The sequence below is a fragment of the Ylistrum balloti genome, unplaced genomic scaffold, assembly GCF_031769215.1.
Source record: "Ylistrum balloti isolate Yb309-2 unplaced genomic scaffold, AGI_CSIRO_Ybal_v1 Utg370912, whole genome shotgun sequence".
Classification (NCBI taxonomy): Eukaryota; Metazoa; Mollusca; class Bivalvia; order Pectinida; family Pectinidae; genus Ylistrum; species Ylistrum balloti.
In genome coordinates this window covers 142,419-163,420 of record NW_026782517.1, presented here as the reverse complement: position 1 = coordinate 163,420, position 21,002 = coordinate 142,419, and the positions used below count along the sequence as shown (strand labels likewise).

Sequence of the window (21,002 nt, the reverse complement as noted above, 5' to 3'; positions counted from 1 at the left end):
ATGTCACTATGAGCAAAACTCGATTCTGTACTTTTACTGTACTAAGAGATATTTTTTTTCTAAATAAAAGGTAGATTGTGTTTTTGTTCAAATTTCCACTACAAAGAGGCTTCTATGGTGTCTCGAACGAGTGTTATATTTCATGTTGGCAGGGTCTGCCTTTTTATCGCGAGCTATAAATAGTTATACGTATAAAGAAACATGTAATGAGGCATTGCTCATAATTGCTTCATGTGATAAATGTGTGTTCCTCTGCCAAATGTTAGTTTTGAAGCAAAGAGACCCAATCCTTAACGTAAGTGTTACTTAAATACCCTTAAGTCAGTGGTTCTCCGCAACATACTCTTGAGCTGAATAACGTTTTTTTTTTTTTTTTTAACAGTGCAAACTGTAAAACAAGAGTGATTGTAAAATTATGAACAGATTCTTAACACAACACTTCAATGCTGTATAAGAGATTTAAATCAAGATAGAAATGTGTGTGTGTGTGTGTGTAATCGTCTCTAACACTAACACAAACTTCAGATTTAAACAGAAATATTTCGTGATAAGATCTACCCTCAGTTTTCCATAATTGATATATTATGCACTCAGACGTTGAAGCCCGAAGTAAGATTTAGAAGCAATATCACTCCCGCCATATGTTTTCCGTCTCCAGCCACCGTAGCAGCTTGTGGCGGAAGTTTATTGGGATCAGACCTGTAATCTCACGGCTCCGATATCCTCATTGATACAAAAAACTGTGAGTCTTCTGTTAAAGTACTTAGGCAGTGGGATCGAAAGTTGCTAGTTAGTCTGATTTACTCGGTAAAGCATTCCCGTTCTAGACTCTGGCGTAGTCTTTAGAGGAATACTGAAGTGGCATATTTCGCCAAACATGTTATAACAGTAGTTTTAGGAAACATCAAATTTTATTGTCTGAATTCCCTTCAATCTCCCCAATGATAAAACAATCATCCCATTATGAATTTCAAATTTAGGGAATAAACTTAAAGAAAAACATCGACTTATAAAATTTATATCATAACTTTTTTTCTATGAATTTAATATTACTATTTTGATAATATATTTGATTATCCAATACAAAAACGATTTAACAGTTTTATGAAAAAAAACATCCTATTGAAATATTTAATATTGGAAATTATTTAGCAATATTAGTATTCATGGGTCTGTCTTTAAATAAATAAATAAATAAATAAATAAATAATATGTGCAGCTTATTATCATATATCGTATTATTGCTCATGTTACTTAATGTGTAACTGTATTTCATAGCGAAACGTTTTATGATATTAATGACAGCACAACTTTTCACTTACAGACCACGTAGTAAGGCCTGTTCGGATTTTAGTTCAATTTAAGATTCTGTCGACAATCCGACATTTTCTTTGTTGATTTAGTGATGAAATGAATACAAACAATATGACAACGTACATTAATGTGAGGCTTGGTTATGTAACTTTACGGTTTTTTTTCACCGATATGTTTTACAGTTGTAACTTAATTTTCCTTTTTTTTTAACCTTTTCAATTGACAACACCACAGAGATACTTGATACTTGTGTGGTAAAGTGTCCATCGTGGGACTCGCAGCTGTCAAATTGGGCTTTTAACAATCGTAATTGCCTGCCTTTGTGATCACGCCTGATCGTTAGGGACGTTTATGTAGACTAAAACCCCGCAGTCCACTACTACATGTAATAACACCCCTCTAATCTCAAATAACCGGGAAGTTATGTTATATCATTGATATAGGTGTAGTGTTCCACTATCGTACAAGAATTATCCTGACATGTTTTAATACGTTGAGTCATTCATAAAACATGAACCCGTGTTACACATATCAAACCTTTTTTGATATTATGAGGATTAAAATTCCCCATTGCGTACCCCTCTGAAGTTACATCTTCGCTCCAAAGAGGCATCTTCTGTACCAAGTTTGGGCTGAAGGCAAAGCAAGTCTGCCTCTTCTATCTCTTACGAAAATCGCCTGGAGGCCCAAGACGGGAGACACATACGATAAATAATGACCTCGTCAGTTGAACGCCCGAGGCAGGTTACGTGATGCTCTGGCCCTGATAGCGTTGACACCCATATAAACCACTTGTCTGTAAAACATGTGTAGGGTTGAGGGAAAGAGAAACCTATTTAAGTGGGAAATTGAGGTCAGTGTTAGTTTTCGATGAAACAGTTTCAGTATCAGTGCTAAGTGTCTGGACCAGACGATAGTTCCACGTGCTTCCGATTTTGTCAGTGTAAGTCGCAATAGATATGAACATTTTCGGACTCTAACTTTCGATAACAGTGGCAACAAGGTCTCAACAGCGCGTGAGAGGGAAGTGACGTCAGTTGTTGTGAAGGGGGAAAAATCTCGCTACCGACGAAGATGGCATCTTGATAGTGTATTGAGTACGCTATTACTCCGATCGTCTATACACAGAGAAGACGTGGGCCGGGGTTTTAGTATTATATATACACAAAGCCTTAGCTCCGCTCCCTACGGCTACCTTGAGACTACGGAATAATACACGGTAGAAATTTGACACAGTCATAACGTGTGTTTAGTACAATAATATACGTTTTATCGGTAGTGTTTCCCTTATTACAAACAACCAGGATTCTGTGGATAATACTGGATTTATAGCACTATTCTGTGAATGTATGTATCAGTCATGATAGTGTGAAATTTACACCAGAACATCAAGATGATACGATTGGCAGGTTTTCTGGTTGTTTTGCTGTTTTATACAGGTAAGTTAATCTTTAAATTTCAGGTAACAAAATGTAAGTAAGTACGAATTGCCATTGAAGATAAAAGTAGAATGCAACGTGACAATTGAAACTGTATCCGGACATCTGAGTGGCAGTGAAATTTACATTTCACAGGGTTTCTTAATTCGATTTCAATTTCAATGGAAATAAATTGTATGAATAGTGAAAGGTAGCTGACACTGTGTTACATAGTGTAGAGAATGGGTATACACTACACTACTACAATACAATTTGATTTGAGCCAGGAGAGTTGTAAGGTTTAACATGTAGCCTATCGTATGATTCGCGTGAATGCTTTACAATAATAATGTTTACTGCAGTAGAACGCCAGGCCTATAGGGTAAATCGTAATTCACTGATTCAATCAAAGCTGTTGATCGTACAGTCTAAAAACAGGTTCTCTCTAATGCTTTGATATATGAGTCGGGTTAAAATAAGATTTTTATTCACTTCTTCTCGTGAATTTAAGTTATGTTGAGCACGACAAACCTCTACAGGTTATTATACGGTTTCAATGAATATTGTAATGTAGTGATCACTCAAAACAGATTAAAACCATTGTTATAAGAGAATATATATTAAAAGCTGTTGAATACAGCTCTTCTATTGAGATACATGTAATAAGTATTGTTAGTATCCTGAAATGTTTTTGATTTAGTAAATATGTTATCACTGCTATACATTAATCTGCATCGTAATAAGACATTCCTCATTATGGTATGTATGTCCCAAATCTGTGGAACCAATTTTTATAAATAAAATATTACGGTTGAAATACGCGCGATCTTTTGGCACCTTGAAGTATCTTATACCAATTTTGAGATTTGAAGTTTGTTCCTCTGTTCAGAATCAAAACAAACATGGATTAAAAACTAGAAAAATGTTTTCAAGAAACATTTCAGCGAAAAGCCTTCACATAAAGAACCGATAAACGTAATTGATAAATTAACTCATCGCTTGTTTAGATAATTATTTAGATGTGAATCATATATATTTAATTGTCAGCGGCCCAAATGAAATATTGAACAATTGTATACAGTGGCTTTTTAACAACAACATTTGATAGAGACGAACGTCAGTCCTTGATTTACGTCGAACGTCACGGAAGAATGAAATAGATCTTGTGAAGTACGACGTTCTCCATTTTGCTGCGTTATCTGAAATAGGCAAAGCAAGAGGTGTTCTGATCCTGTCGTGACTTAAACATAGACTGAATGCGGCCTGTACATGGTTTTATAATAGTTTTTGTGTTATGCAGTTATGATCAATCTAAATTTCTTGACGTATTATAATATGTATAAAGCTACATTCCCTATATGCACATGTGTTGATGACATTGGTACTCCTGTGTCTTTCTACATTCCCTATATACACACGTGTGTTTCGATGACATTGGTACGCCTGTGTCTTTCTCCATTCCCTATATACACATGAGTTTCAATGACATTGGTACGCCTGTGTCTTTCTCCATTCCCTATATACACATGAGTTTCAATGACATTGGTACGCCTGTGTCTTTCTCCATTCCCTATACACACACGTGTTTCAATGACATTGGTACTCCTGTGTCTTTCTCCATTCCCTATATACACACGTGTTTCAATGACATTGGTACTCCTGTGTCTTTCTACATTTCCTATATACACATGTGTTTCAATGACATTGGTACTCCAGTGTCTACGTTTAGTTCACGTTGTTTTATTGGAGCTTAATGGTAGTGGCGACCTGAATCAATTTTAAGATGTCAGTATTAGATTCTGAGTCTGTCTCCTGATAAATGAACGAACGAATGAATGAATCAATCAATCTATTAATCAATCAATCAGTCCAACAAACAATTAATCAACTGAACCCACACAAATACCAAATTTTTATTGTTTTATTTATTATCTATGTTACAATGCAAGTACCCAATGATGAATATTGTCTTGCTTCCTGTAATGCAATAAATAGGATTATTAGTTGAAAACAATAGACAGTCGTTAATGAAGCAGTGCTTGGTTTAAGTGAAAAGAACATGGTGGCAAATTCTCCAAAATGATATTCCAAGATATAACACATCTCTTCCTTGCACACAATACCATTACATCACATCGCGTCACATACAAGTTGCATGATGTGTAGGGAAATGATAATACTATTAAGCAAGAACGAAGTTTCATATAGAAATCGGCTTCAAATGACGTCAAAAACACCAAAACGACAGGAAAGACAACATAATGAACCGAGACATCAAACCAACAGTTAAGACAACGTTAGAAACTTTAGATACACCAAAGCAACATGAAAGACAACAACAAGAAGTTTACAGAATCCAAAACAAAAGGAGAGACAACGTAAGAAATTGATGTTTACAAAACAAAAGGATAAATTTGGAGTCGAAAAATTATGACCCTTACGAGTTAACTGCACCACAAGTAGCAGACAGCCGTCTTATGACCTGAGTTTTTTAAAGTTAAAATTATAAAACGTGGCTTTATTGGACTAGAAGGGAGAGATAGATGCCGACGTATTCTGATAGGGATACTATCTGGTCCCCAGCACAGCTAGAAACGTCACTCGTTTGCGTTATGTAATTAATATCAGTCATGACGATCACGGTTTACAAACATTTTATTAAGTTTACAGAAAAAAATCTTTAGTAAAACCACGTAGAAATGTGGTAAATGTAATTAAGTTACATTTGCTTGCTTAAAATATTTCGTGGAAGCAAATGTTGAATCTTGTCTTTTGTGTACCTAGGAAAAGTTAATTTAATTATTCAATCACTATGCATTAAAACCGTATTATAACGGAACATTCATTGATTAGAATGTATATGTTGGTATGTATAACTCAAACAAAATGATGTCAAAATGTTCTTGTTATGTTATAACCAAAATTTAAACAATTAAATGAGGCATGACATAAAACATTGAACAATTTAACGGGAAGAACGAAGATTAAAACTCTTTGATATCAAAACATTAGTTAGGTATTTGTAAAGTTCTTTACTTAGCAATGTTATACTGGGAAAAGAAGGCGTTCATGACTGTTTTAGGGAATGATCAGTTTATACGAAACACCTATAACCATTACACGAACAGAAGTTTATGTTTACAAAGCATGTCACAACAGTTTTTTTCTCTGAATGTCAGCTCTGAATTAAACAGTTATACATTATCAAACATGCACCGTATATAGATATTCTATTTTACATAAATTACATAAAATGCATACTTTGGCATTTAATAACAATAATTTAACGAATATATTACGGGATGAACTTTTAAATAGCTTGAAACAAGAACTAAGCTCATAGTATATACTAAAATAAATACAGATGAAAATTAATTTGATCGTTTATTGAAACTAAGCTTGGCTGACGCACGTCCTTGTTAGGTTACAATATATTATATATCAAGTTGGTATAGCTGTTTGATACAAGAACCAAATACGGCCAGGAAATCGTTCCCAAAAGTTCAAGCCTTAATACCCTCAGTGAGCAGTAGGGATATTGTTATTCGGGTTTAAGGCTACCCAGGTACTTTATAACAGTATGGCTTTATTGTTCATCTAATCTTCTTTCACATACCTTGTGTCTATTACCTAAGTAGTGGGTTTGCTTCCCAACCACAGCTGGCAGTGTTCTACATACATATGAGAGAATTACATGTGTATAACCTGTGTGTTTTGTTGCCTCCAATTTTCTTGTTTTTCAAATTCATTTTCATACCTCCTTTAACTATCAGCAAGGAAAATGACATGTTATTTATGTATTTCCAAATAGAATGTTTTTTTGCAATTTTTTTAAAGTTATGTTTTTGTAAAGGCATTTTTTACTAGCTGCTATGCTACCATACTGTACTTCAAAGTTTATCGATGTTCAAGAAGCTGATCTTGAAGTCGTTGGTGATATATATTGCTGTCGTCTGAACTGAGAAGAATAAAGGGCTTTCATATTTCAGAATTTATACAGCTGGCGTAAGAAAATAATTGAGAGGACGATAATGAAGCAAAAAGGATTGTACAATTTAGATATTACACCGGGGACAAACTGAAGGGGCTTACTGCATCACGCTGTGGAATAGGTTATATGTTGGGCGTACGTAGTTAATGTTATGTAATGATCGGGTATGTTGTTTATTGGTGAGAAAACTACAGAGCTGCTCCTTCAGGGTATTGTAGACCTGCTAGCAATAATGGATTACTCTGGATTTGTATATAAATATTTGGCCCTGTTTATAGTTATAGGACAGACAGAATACAACACTAGAAAGCAACGTATGTTATTAATTTCGAAATTTGACATAATAGATGATTATTGTCGATTAAACCAATCTGAGGTAAAGATGAAGTACAGCTGTTGAGAATATCTTTACTAAGTATTGCGGAGTGTGCTAAGTACGACAATTCGTTTGGCTGTTCTCTGTCGTGTAATGATAAGGGACACGTGTAAAATGAAACCAGCATCACTTGAGAAATGTACAATCTGATATCGGCTAATTGTGTCAGTTTCAGGTTATGTTCTGTTGCGTAGGCGCATATATTCGCGCGGATGTTCAAGAAAAATATATGTACTAAAAGCACCGTATATATCTTCATGTTGAATTGTAATGTCTTAAAGTTATCGTAGGTAGGGAGAAAATTTATGGTACCCGTCTTTATTTTATTCCTAAATAAGAAGATTTGAGACGAAAATTAACGTTTGACACTTATTATCAATGTCTTAATGCAACGCGTTTAGTAATCTGTTTTACAGATTCCATTCCACTTGGTTCATGACATAGTTTTCATGTACTTCACAGAAACTTAAAGTGAAAAAAAAACCAACTCAAGGTTAACGTTACACGATGTCACGCTGTCACCGGATATTAGTAAAAGTATTATATGAACCGTAGGATGACGTTACATACACAACGTAATGTAACTAAATAATCGGTGTGTAGATTTCGTAGAATGAGAAATGAATCTGTAGCCCTATCTTGATAAAGGTTAATACACCTCCCCTCAGAGGAGGAAAAATTGTAATGTTGGTGAGGAAGTCGATTGTGCAACGGAACTGAGCAGCTTAGTAAGGCCAAAGGTCAAAGATCAATGCCTGCTATCATCTGTCGATGTTTGTTTAGATTAGTAGCCGGAAGTGACATATGATCAACAAGATGTGTGCGTCTAATTAAGTGTGCTATCTTATCTTGCACACCGATTCCCCCAAACGGGGGCCTCTGAAAGTGGTTTATATATATATATATATATATTGACTACTTCGTCTGCACGAGGCAAGTGTTTGGATTTGGATGTGTTTATTATACTAATTGATGTCTTAATTATATTTTCTATTTCATTTTTACTGCACTTATCGATGCTAATTAGGTTGAGGGTAGCACAGGGGAAGTCGAACGCCCACTACACCACACGTTCAATATGTCTTCATGTGTAACATCCTCCTTTATTTACTGTGGTATATTTCACGTGCACGTGTACTTCACGTGGCAATGAACTTCGCTTGTCGAACAAAACCTAGTGATACGGTTGCAATTTTCCACTTACGTGCACAGCATGTCTTCGTTTTAGAGAATGTTAGTCATTGCTTATATTTAAACATGAGGAAGAGCTGCTGTTATCGGAGTCACTCAAGTCATGATCTGGTGGATACAAGCTATATCTAGTGTCGTACACGAAATACTAGCCATTCCCTGCATTTTACAGAAGATTAAAGGCAATAAAATGCCTCGCCATGCATGTGCGATGCGCTTCGTTTCTTTGTCTCAATCTGATAAGATACAGAACGCATGGTTTGGTTTACGGCCCGACGACTTCATAATCACGGATTTATAGACAAATTTGAAATGTGATGTATTTTGAAGTGATGGCGTTTCGTTAAACAAGTAATTTCCCTAGCTTTATTAAAGATTGTGTAACATATCTGTATTGCACTTTTTCTAACTTTGTTAATAACAAGTTGTATATAGGGTTTGTAAATATGTCTCTGTATCACTTTGGGTCGAAGTCTAGGCGACAAGATTATCGAATCATTACACTCCAATGATGACGTTAACTAAAACACGCCGAATTTCAATCGCGATTTAAAAAAAGCCGTGAAAATTTGTTCATAGAATTGGCTCTCAATATAGAAAATGGGTTATGTAGCCCTCTATCTGATATAGAAACCAGAAGGTAGTTTGATCGGTGTCAGTTCCCAACTACCTTTCAACGTAAACATTAATCCATCGAATCTGTGCAGCACTGGTCCGGTCATAGAAACGTTTGAAAATTTCTGAAATTTAGTAATATATACATTGGTAGATATATAAGATTTCAGTAAATGATACATCATTTTCTGGTTTGTCTAAAGAGAATTCCACTGGAATGGACTTTAATATATAGCATATAGTGACAATACCTGTCAGCATCTGGTTGGTATTTTGTGGATCACTCATCAATGTAGATGAAACGCTCCTAGCCTACAGGCGATACTTTGGCGTCAGCTCGACCGTAGACGGGAAGGTAACTGTTACTCATGTGTTGTGATTAATGTGTATAGAACTTGGGTAGTAACTGTTCCTAGTGTTTTGTGCTATCCCGTCGGCTAAACATATTTTCATAGATAGCAATGACAAACATTTGCATAAAAATGCCCCGTATTTCCCATACGCGGATAATAGTTTGATTAGACAATAACTATGCGATCTACATAACAGACAAGCTTCTTTAATTCTGTCCAAGGATGTTAGTAATTTTGTCTAACTTTCTAACTGTGGAAATGAGAGTGCTTGTTTGGAGCAATTGCTATTCCTGATAAGGTCTTCATTGGCAAGGTTCGCATTGTTAAATTTCCGGCTTGGAATTGTTCAATTTTATAGTCAAATCGTCATTGATTATAACGGTTGGAAATCGGCTATCGATCTTGACATTATAGATTGAGAAACTGTTTTATTATCTGATGCAGCAACTCAAACATTTACCGATTCAAGCGACATTGTCGGCTGTTTGGTTTCACGCTTAGAAAACCAAGACGAAACACGACAAAATGATAATGACCAAATCGTTTTATATTCCTTCCCTTTCATGTTGTTTTTATGTAAATCTGGAAATATAAAGATAGAATATTAAGTTTAATGTTGGTTTTTTACAGTTAAAATGTTCTTTTCCACTGAAATAATTATATGAATATTACACTCATACGTTGATGTACTATTTTCTTCAGCATTTAAAACACTATTGCATTTTCTGTATTATATATGGGTATATGAAGGATCGCTATCTCTTTTACTACTAGATAGGTATTGACCCGAGGTATTTGTAGGCCTGTATGTTTGGGATACCAGACAATTGGACTTTTCTTGCCTACGAATATGTCGTCATTAAACCCATCTTTACTAGAAATTCTCGCTAAACTGGTTTTATTGGTTTTAATTCGCTTAGTTTAAAACATTGTGATGGATATTTGTTGAAAAGTTCTCAAATTTCTAGCGATGATTTCGTTTCTAACAAATGTTGTTTAAGCTAAAACAAAAAAAAAAAAAAAAAAAACACATTGGAACAATTGTTCAAACGTTTTCATGATTTTAGGAACGAATGTTGATATTGAAACAATTTATGTATATGAATCTTATCTTCTTCTTTTGTTCTGCTCTGTGAAATTTGACTCAATGGACAACTCCGATTGGTGAAGCGAAAAGTGTTATTTCGAGTAATAAATTTCTTGATAATAATTTATCACTCACAAACGTCTATTCAATGTGAGCATGACTGGATACAGTGCTGACAAAATAAATAGCATTTTCTGCCTGGCTAACTCTGGGATAGGCCTTGCCTTGTATAGAAAACACGTCCCCCGGAGGATGGGAGGCACAGGAAAATTCTTAGTTAGGTCAGGAACAAGGCGTCGCGTGGCGAAAATAAATGACCACTGGCTGCCAAATGACCATCGCCATATACATTTATTACTTTCGTGAGTAACAGGTGCAAAATTTAAACTCTGATTCAATAAAACTAGGGCAAAACAATAACAAAAGAAAGTTTTTTATGGAAACTCCTTCAAAATAGATTTCGATACAAACTGTGCTTCGAGATGGTAGAGAGAGATACATGTAATCGGGGAGAGGACGAAACACAAGCCGATCTAAATTAAAGACAAAATCTTCGGTGTCAATACTCCAAAAAAATACTCCAGAATATACGAAACTGTATTATACATTACATTGAGAAGCTTTACTTGTGTATAGATTTCCAGGGGACAAGTACTGTTTAAGGATCTCGTTCCAAATTTTAAGTGTATTGTGACTGATTAAAGGGTCGCCGTCTCAATTATAAGTGTATTGTACTACGTGTGCTTGAGAAATTTGGAGTCTTTCTCGCACTGAAAAGAGCCGGAAGGGTGGTTCAAGATCTCTAAGTCTTATATCGGTACAGTAGGATAGTATCACAACACAGTGATGATTTGATAGTAAAACGCCCTCATACACACTATTATTTACTTTTCTCGCAGGACTGTGCGATTGTTTATCATAAATTTCTTCTCGCGTTGTGTACAGTTTAACTACATGATTGACATCTTCTCGTAAGACGTCGAAAAAGTAGTTTTCCCCATATGATTAAGACTGTGCTGATTGAGGAACACGAATTCCAGATAGACTTACGTTGTTAACATCGTTCTGATTTTAAGAAAAAATGAATGTGTACGGCGTGCCGTCGATAAAGATGTTGCTTTTCCTTCCGGAACGCACGGTCTTAAAGTATTTTATCACCGTTTGGATATTTTCTTTGTTCATTTGTGATCAACACTTCATCAATTTTCAGTTTGAATTAAGATTTTGATAATATGTCAGTATTTCATTTTTTTTTAGGCAGAAATTTAAGATGAATATGTGTCACATAGCTCCGCACGTAGAAATGTAGATTGAATAAATCTGAAAGACAAATTTTTCATATACGCGTTCTCCTCAAATCCACAAACAAACAAACAAATCACTCTTCCCATACCACCAGGATTTTGGATTGCTAGTGTGCATTTTGATTTCCCTGTGTTCTGAGGAAGAGATGGGATGGAGCAGAAGACGGTAATCTACTGTTATTTGCGAGAATCTATATTTATCTCGTTACCAACTCTGTACGCACCTTGCAGTCTGCTGTGAATCATTCCAGCGCGTACCTGGCACGCGCGCCTGGTATCATGGCATGCGGGGCTCCTCAAGGGGGTACTGTTTTAGGGCATGTATCAAATGATGAGAGGTCTTTTGAAAAATTTTGGAGAATACTTCAAGTATTTTGCTAAATAATATCACTAAAGAGACAAATATGACGTCAGAATTGAGTATGTTTATTTATCTTTCACTGTGTTTACGTTAAGGTAAGGTTACAAATTCATGCATACAACTATTTGTTTAAACAGTATTTTATTTGATTAAAATCAGATATTTAAAACAAGCTTATAGCGTTTTCCTTAAAAAAATCTGCTCAATTTATAAAGTGGTCGAATTAAAAAAAAACCTTTTCGTAATTATGATATATAAGTTGTGGACCAGAAACTAAAGAGTAGATGACAGTACTGTCAATCGCGAACATTGGTGGAATACAAGTAATTGTATATTATTGCAATATGAGTTCGTTTGTAATATATGATATATGAATATGTAATAATTACTTATTAGTTATAATTAAAGACACGTATAAAATATCTAAGGCATAATGTTTTAAATGTTTCGGGAGCAATATATTTCTTTGTATTTATTCATCCATGTATGAGAAACATTTCCCTTGACACAGGCACTGTATATATATAGTAAGGGTTAAAACTGTTTTCTCTCATGGATGACTTTCATGCTGTATTGTTTATGAAAATCCGACCGAAAAAATTAATGTTATTTGTTCTATTGGTTGATAAGTGGAATTACTGGAATTCCTTAAATTAAGGATGTTGTTAAAATGTATTCTTGTAGTAATGATAAATAGATGGAAGGTATTTAAAAAAGAACCGTGTCAATCGCGTTGATATCCCGTTTAATGTGAAACGATGCATATATTTATACTAGAGAGTTTTTGATTGGTATTGTAAACAACGATTTCATTACCGAGTTTGGCGTAATGGAGCGACGAGTACTTTTACAAAAACATGAAACGGGAAAACATGTTTTACAAGTTACAGTTAGGCTCATATAAATATAGCCACTCAGAATGGAGTACAAATATATATTTTTGAAGACGGACATTAAAATCAATATTCAATTTTCGATTTTCTTATTTTCTCTTCAGCTCCTGTAACGTCACAAGGCAACAGTCGACTGATAACACAGGACTCATCTCGCCAAAGAAACACCAACACCATTCGGTTTATGGGAGATGGCGCCTATGTCCACTACAACTTCAGCATGTTCACTAGACGACATCGTCAGATGGCGGAGTACACACAGAATGAGACATTTTCCCTTCAGTTCATTACAGACGCGTCTAACGGACTTATTTGGCTGGACCATCGTGGCGATCCAGTCCTCTACCTGGCACTCAAGGTAAGTGATCTCCCTTGGATGATTTACTTCCGTTTCGTTGAATTTCATTGTCCCTCTCCCAAATAAATTTTGGGCGACCTGTTTTTCTCTGAATTTTCAATCCTTTGGTGCGTTCATTATATTTCGATGTTTCATCTGATAATGATATATTAAACTGTGCCTCCCTATTTTTAATCTTTATGATTAACATAATCCTTAATTTTTAAAATGGATTTGATCCTTATTAATCTGTTAAGACCCTATGAACTCAAAATGTGACTTTTGATAGCTGTCTTTAAGTTAGATTTCCAACATCGGAAATTTTGAAAGCTACTTCCGGTCTGCTTTCTTACCTACTTCCGGTTTTCGATCAATAAAAAAACACTTACCTCCTGCGGACTATAATGTTACTTTTCAATTACAGTTTCTGTTTATTCTATAAAGCATGTCCCATTTTTGACAGAATTCTGACTCTATGAACCTCCGACATGATGGACATCATTGCTAAAATTATCAAATGATCTGAGCCTTTTTACGTCACACGACCAATATCATCTCATTGTTACTACAGAGTAGAATAATGCAGCGAAATTAAAAATTCCCTCAATTTAAACTTCGGATTCCACTAACCTGAAATGCATAGAGCTAACAAAATGAAAAAATCCCTTCGGTTTTGGATCTTACTCGAAATGCAGCTAATCACATTTATAAAATATTATGATTTTTTTAGGTTAATACGTTCATTTTAATCTCATTTCAAACATCATTATGTCTTTAGTCGTTAAATTACAAGTTTGGTTTATGGTGCAGCGTTTGGAATCTAGAAGTACTTGTATATAATAGCGAAATTTGTGTCTTAAGATTTATTTTGCTTTCGTTTCATCAATTACATCATGTCGTCTCTCTTGCAACTAAGATCAATATTTGCTACAGAATGTTGCTTACCAAGGCAGCAAAGACTGTATCGTAAGTTAAGTTTTCGTTTACCTGAAGCGGAAACATCAAGCATGCGCATGACACTTGGTACACATTTGTAAACAAACGTGAGTGAAGAAACGAATGACATATTAAAATCCTAATGAAACCATGGTGAGGGAAATGAATAATCAAATATATTTTTCAAACAGAATGAATCGTTCCCCGGGAAAACTTGCGTCGTAAGTAGATAAAAGTGAATGCTATCGCGGAAAAACATAAGGATTTGTGGTGAAGGAATACAAATATATATCTATACTGTATATACCTTAGGAATGTTTTACAAAGGCATGATTGCAAAAGAAAGGTCAAATATGCAATGATCTTCTGACCTTTGACCCTCATTATAAAGGTCACAGTATTTGTCGACCTTTCTACTCTATCTTTCTTATGATTCATATGATTGTTTCGTTTGCCCCCTTGATAATCTTAATCCATTTACAGGTGCTCGTAGATGAAGAATGCTGGAAATTTGGGTTTTCATGATAGTTTGAGGATAATGAAAACGAGTCTGTAATACAGTGATTTTTTCTGCCTGGTTCAAAAGTAATGAGATCGACATCCTGAACTGTCATGAAGATAGCTAAATATTCTGAACATGCAATTTACTATCGATTGTGATAATGTGTTTGATTTCATACTAGCAGCATGCTCTGGTATTTGTGAGGAGGTGGCTATGAAGGAGCTGAGTTATTTCCCTTTTCAGTCAACTTGCACTTGCTGGCTATACTTATATTAAATACTTTGATGATATTTCTTGAAAAGGAAAATACAAAAAACAAAAGGAAACGAAATTTGTCAAATGTTTTGTTTTATACTTTTTAGATTGAACTGTCAGTGTCAAGACTTTTTGTATACGTTTTTTTAAATACAACTATTCTTATTCTATGTTGTCCATGGTGTTTAGTGTATTCTAGCTTGCACAGTGTAGTTCATTTAACATTTCGTGTTAATAACAGGACGGGTACTTAGTATTTGGTATCGATGAAGGAGACGGCGCTCTCAGGGAGATCAGACTGCAGTCCCTCCGGGTCGGCGACATTAACGACTGGAGGTGGCACACGTTCAAGGCCTCCAGATCCGGCCGCTATGTAAGAATTTTTGTGTTTTGTCATTTTTCAAACTTTAAGTTAATTTTTCCCTATATCATATCAGACTCACATTAGGCGAATAACCTGTGCATAAAAAAAAAAAAAAAAAAAAAGAAATACACGATACCCCGTAATTTTATATGTATATTTCCCTCTATTTAGCAAATCACATGATTAAAAGTCCCGTAAAACTCAACAAGTTCTTATGACATTTGAAGAGATACGTGGTTTTTCGTAGCTACAATTGTTTATGTCATCATGGACAAAACTCCTTGTATCAACAAATGAACTATTAATAAAATTGCTATTGAAATACGCGACTTTACTTTGGTATGTTACCATTTTTTTTTTTTTTTTTTGCTATTCTTATTGTTTGTCAGGTGGTAACAATTAAATTGAAACTGAGCAATTTGGGTGCATAAGGGAAATCTTAACAGGCAACAGTCATTTCTAGTACGGTTTAATATATTTCAAGACCGTGTAGTACGTAATTAAAGCAACAAATATGTGATACGCCTTGATGAAGTGACATTAATATGAAAACATGTTTTTTATAACACGAATTGAACTAACAATATTTGTTTTCAAAATATTTTTGATTAAACTAAAATCGAAAAAATAAAATGTAAATTAAAAGGTTTGTTTTTTTTTAAAACTCATTTAGATTAAGTTCTACATCGACAATATCCTTGTTGGGGAGACAACAACTAGAACGGAGATACAATTTGTGGACAGAGGACAGGTGTATCTTGGAGGTTCTCCCGACACCAGTTACCTAACGCAAAGACGAATAAGCTCGAGCTACAACGGAGCCCTTACAGTGGTAAGTCAACTAAGGGATCACCATATAGCCTTTGTAGTAAGATAGAAAAGGCTTAAGCTACCACCACTGACAGTATTCATTCTGATCACAAAAGTTAAATCGAATTTAAGGTAAATGTACTATATATGTTTTGAATTTGTTTTCAAGACACTAAAATGTCTTTTCCCCAACTTGATTATCCATACACCAATGTTTTATACATTACAGGTAGAGTATGAGAAGAAAATATCCCCTATACGCGTGGTCATCGTTAGTCTTCTCCAATACATTGAATCTGGAAACCGGCACGGCACTTTCCAGATAATCAGGCCAGGTGATCCATGGACTACTCGCCCACCTAGAACGCCCAGACCTGATGTGACACCTTTCCCGATAACCACCCCGTCACCCACCACTGCTCGTCCAACTAGACCTCCAAGACCAAGCAACTACAAACTCCTTGACGTCATTTCCATCCGGTCAGCGTATTTGCATATTCCCGGATACGTTGATATGCGCAGTCAAGGGTCTATCTCCTTCCGGTTTAGGACTTTTGAGCCTAGAGGGGTAATTTTCTTTACAGAGAGATTAAGCACACCATATTTTTGCGCTTTTGAAATATTTGATGGCTACCTTTATATGGTATATAACTTTGGCCAGGGACCCATGAGACAGAAGGTATCTGATCGGAAATTGAACGAGGGCGAATGGCATGATATTCAGTTACAGCTACGTCAGAATGACGCTGTAGTGTATGTTGATGGGCAGACGACCTCTGTTCAGATCGACCCCTCGTCACGTGCTCAGATTTACATGAACAGTGGATTATACATTGGAGGCCTGCCCCTGGGCCGGGAGTACCCTTGGTACATATGGTCCAGGGTAGGATACAACGGCTGCTTCGATGACCTCATCATCCGAGAATTCTGTATGTATTTGCATATAACGCACTGTAGTAGTTTAGAAGGCTTAAAATGTATGTTTTTTAAGTTGAAGATTCGAGGCATTTGATGGCCGAAAATGTTTGTAAACTTTGACAAATTAGGGTACCGTTAATACCATGGCAATAGTATGATATTTGTATACAAATACAGAAAAGATAGGACTGTTTCTTAGATATGATATCTGTCTCGTCAGAAACATCTTTATCCTCTATAGATTCGGTTGTTACCGCCCTTCAAACAATGTATATTCAACTGATACCAGATTGATTATAATATGAAACATTATAATACAACATTATCAATTTAATTTCCAATAGTCGTTAACATTATTATTTTTTATTTCTGCTCCATTCAGCAACGGATATGCGTGGTAGTGTTTCTATTCCCAACAACGCTAATGTGCAGACAGGTTGTACTATGCTTGGAAGGTGTGATGGAAGTCGATGTACGCATGGCACATGCAACAATCGAATGGATAATTTCATTTGTGACTGCATGGCCTCTGGATACCAGGGACAACTATGTGAACAACGTATGTTAAGTTGTCTGCATCATGCTGAAAATCAATTACTGACAGTTTCGTAGAAATTTGTAGGCACAATTCACAAATTCATATTCCGAAAGCTTCAGCTTCAGCTCCAAAATACGATTTCTCTTGTCTGTCAAGTCGCGAGAAGAATTTCTCTGGTAATGAATTAGCAAATCAGGTGCTTACTCGCCAGAGGTAATTATATATTTCAACGCTTCCGCTAGGACTCCAACCCGGGACCCATGGCTTACATGTCTGTCGCTCAAACGATCGAGATAAAGGAAAGTTCTCTCTAGCCGAGCGGTATATTGCTACTAGTATTTACTAGGGTTATAATAACAACAGTATTTACATGCAAAGCTTCATGTTCATCATGGAAATGCTATTAACGAAGTATCTGAATTTATACACAATTTTGATCTGTTAAAATATTTAAAAGGTTCGTTGCGAAAAATATTATACAAAGAAACTTGGAAAACAAAATCTCACCTTTCAATTTTCTAGTTGCCGTAGTGGCTGGATTTCAGGGAACGAATTCTGTTTCTTACTACTATTCAACAACAAGACAAACCCACACGAATGACATAGCACTGAGGTTCAACACAATGTTCGGCGATGCTTTCCTGTTCCAGACCGCTTCCAGCCGACACCCGGAATACATCAAAGGAGAACTTCAGGACGGAAGAGTCAAAATAACATTCTTCGTTGACGGAAGGGAACAGGTATGTCAAGGTCATTCATAAATTTAACATTTGGGTATTTATAGTTAGGGTCGAGAAATATTCAATATAACCACCAATATTAAATGGCATAACATAATCAATTTAACGAATAAATATTCATAACATTAGTTTTATATGTTTTTAGAAAGCGTTTTGGATGCACAATAAAATATATTTAGAATAGACACGATTGAAGTTTATAATAAAAAAGAGTGACAACAGAGAGTGATGCAGCAGTATATGTAAACTGTTGTAATGTTTGAAGATAATTAAACCAAACCGAACCAACACGATCCGATCAAACCAAACCAACATACTCCAACCAAACCAACCCAACATACTCCAACCAAACCAACCCACCATACTCCAACCAAACCAAACCAACATACTCCAACCAAACCAACCCAACATACTCCAACCAAACCAACCAACATACTCCAACCAAACCAACCCAACATACTCCAACCAAACCAACCCAACATACTCAAACCAAACCAACCCAACATACTCCAACCAAACCAACCCAACTCCAACCAAACCAACCCAACATACTCCAACCAAACCGACATACTCCAATCAAACCAACCCAGCATACTCCAACCAAACCGACATACTCCAACCAAACCAAACCGACATACTCCAATCAAACCAAACCAACATACTCCAACCAAACCAACCAAACATACTCATACCAAACCGACATACTCCAACCAAACCGACATACTCCAACCAAACCAACCCAACATACTCCAACCAAACCGACATACTCCAATCAAACCAACCCAGCATACTCCAACCAAACCAACCAAACAACATACTCCAACCAAACCAACATACTCCAACCAAACCAACCAACATACTCCAACCAAACCGACATACTCCAACCAAACCAACCCAACATACTCCAACCAAACCGACATACTCCAACCAAACCAAAACGACATACTCCAACCAAACCAAAACGACATACTCCAACCAAACCAAAACGACATACTCCAACCAAACCGACATACTCCAACCAAACCAACCCAACATACTCCAACCAAACCAACCAACATACTCCAACCAAACCAACCCAACATACTCCAACCAAACCGACATACTCCAACCAAACCAACCCAACATACTCCAACCAAACCAAACCAACATACTCCAACCAAACCAACCCAATATACTCCAACCAAACCGACACGATCCAACCAAACCGAACCAACACGATCCAATCAAACCAAACCAAACCATACTCCAACCAAACCAAACCAACATACTCCAACCAAACCAAACCAACATACTCCAACCAAACCAACCCAATATACTCCAACCAAACCAAACCGACATACTCCAACCAAACCAACCCAACATACTCATACCAAACCAACCCAACATACTCATACCAAACCGACATACTCCAACCAAACCAACCAACATACTCCAACCAAACCGACATACTCCAACCAAACCAACACAACATACTCCAACCAAACCGACATACTCCAACCAAACCAAGACAATCCAACCAAACATAATTTTTCTTATTGTTTTCAGTCTCAGAAGTATTCCTGAAAATTAATACATAGTGATACATCATATGTATAAGTAGCATTGACTAAGAGTATTTCATACTGTGTACGTAACCGCATAGTTATATCTTGGACTTTCGATTTAAACTAGAGCCTTTGTTTCAAAGTACAGAAACAAAACACTGAACTTACGATACTAGTACAAAAGCTATGTGCTAAACATATCATTTTTCTCCTCGTTTTGGTTTTGTTGTTTTTAGGTTTTAAGATTTCGGTATAATGATATCAGTTCTCGGCATCTCATCTATAGTCCAGCTTTCGTGTATTGTCTTTAACAGATTTCATATTACCATTTCTACGTTGTTTCATGCCGTTTTACTTCATGAATGATGGCACGTTAGGATGATCGACACCATTTCTCTTTTTATAGATACTGTTAGTGAATTTTTAATTCAGGAGGTCTGTTGTTACCTGCATACCACGCTTTAAATCACTGGAATATTAGCACGGTGAAGAAGATACACATATTACCAAATGTATTGAAAATTGGACGAGCGCACCTCCTTGTTGAGATTTTGGCATTTCCTTTTGTCAGAGTTTGCTACCAAAGTCGCTCAAAAAAAAAAAAAAAAAAAAATTAGGCGTTCAATATCACTGATGAGACATAGCAGGATAGAACAGCTGTATGATGCAATGTAATATGTGATTTGTTTTTTCTGTATCGCTTTCAAAATTTGTACCTTATTGTATGTGTTACAGGTTTATTACACGGGGTCAAATTTGAATGATAACACATGGCATAATCTATACCTTCAAAGACGAGCCAATCAGCTTGAACTGTGGGTGGACAAAGAACCACACGTACTTGGTAATGGATACTCAATAGACTAAATGCCACAAGCATTATATTTGTACTACAATGAACATCACATGAAACTCTTTAAATTAATTTCCAAGAATGGATTGAAACATCCTAATGTATGACCTTTACATATCCAATAGTAAACACCTGACAAAATTAATAGACACTCTTGGTAATGTAAATCCAAAGTTCACGTCATATTTTGAATTAGTTTAAACTCACGGCACGGTCTGAAATAGTAAAAGATTAAATAAATTTGCCATTGTAAAATACACTGAAATGAAGTAGTTTTGACTCGCTTCATTTTAAAGGAATGA

General features: G+C 35.8%; 1 protein-coding gene across 2 annotated transcripts in view; it reads left to right on the top strand.

Annotated features, from left to right (window-relative positions):
• LOC132559439 (uncharacterized) overlaps positions 1-21,002 on the top strand; it is a 96,098-nt gene that overhangs the window by 58,452 nt on the left and 16,644 nt on the right. For both annotated transcript variants that reach the window (XM_060224057.1, XM_060224058.1), the window contains exons 11-17: positions 13,008-13,261; positions 15,175-15,306; positions 15,971-16,129; positions 16,337-17,036; positions 17,408-17,584; positions 18,086-18,303; positions 20,583-20,691. In XM_060224057.1, coding sequence (XP_060080040.1) covers positions 13,008-13,261; positions 15,175-15,306; positions 15,971-16,129; positions 16,337-17,036; positions 17,408-17,584; positions 18,086-18,303; positions 20,583-20,691 — 1,749 coding nt within the window. The remainder of the gene's footprint in view (positions 1-13,007; positions 13,262-15,174; positions 15,307-15,970; positions 16,130-16,336; positions 17,037-17,407; positions 17,585-18,085; positions 18,304-20,582; positions 20,692-21,002) is intronic.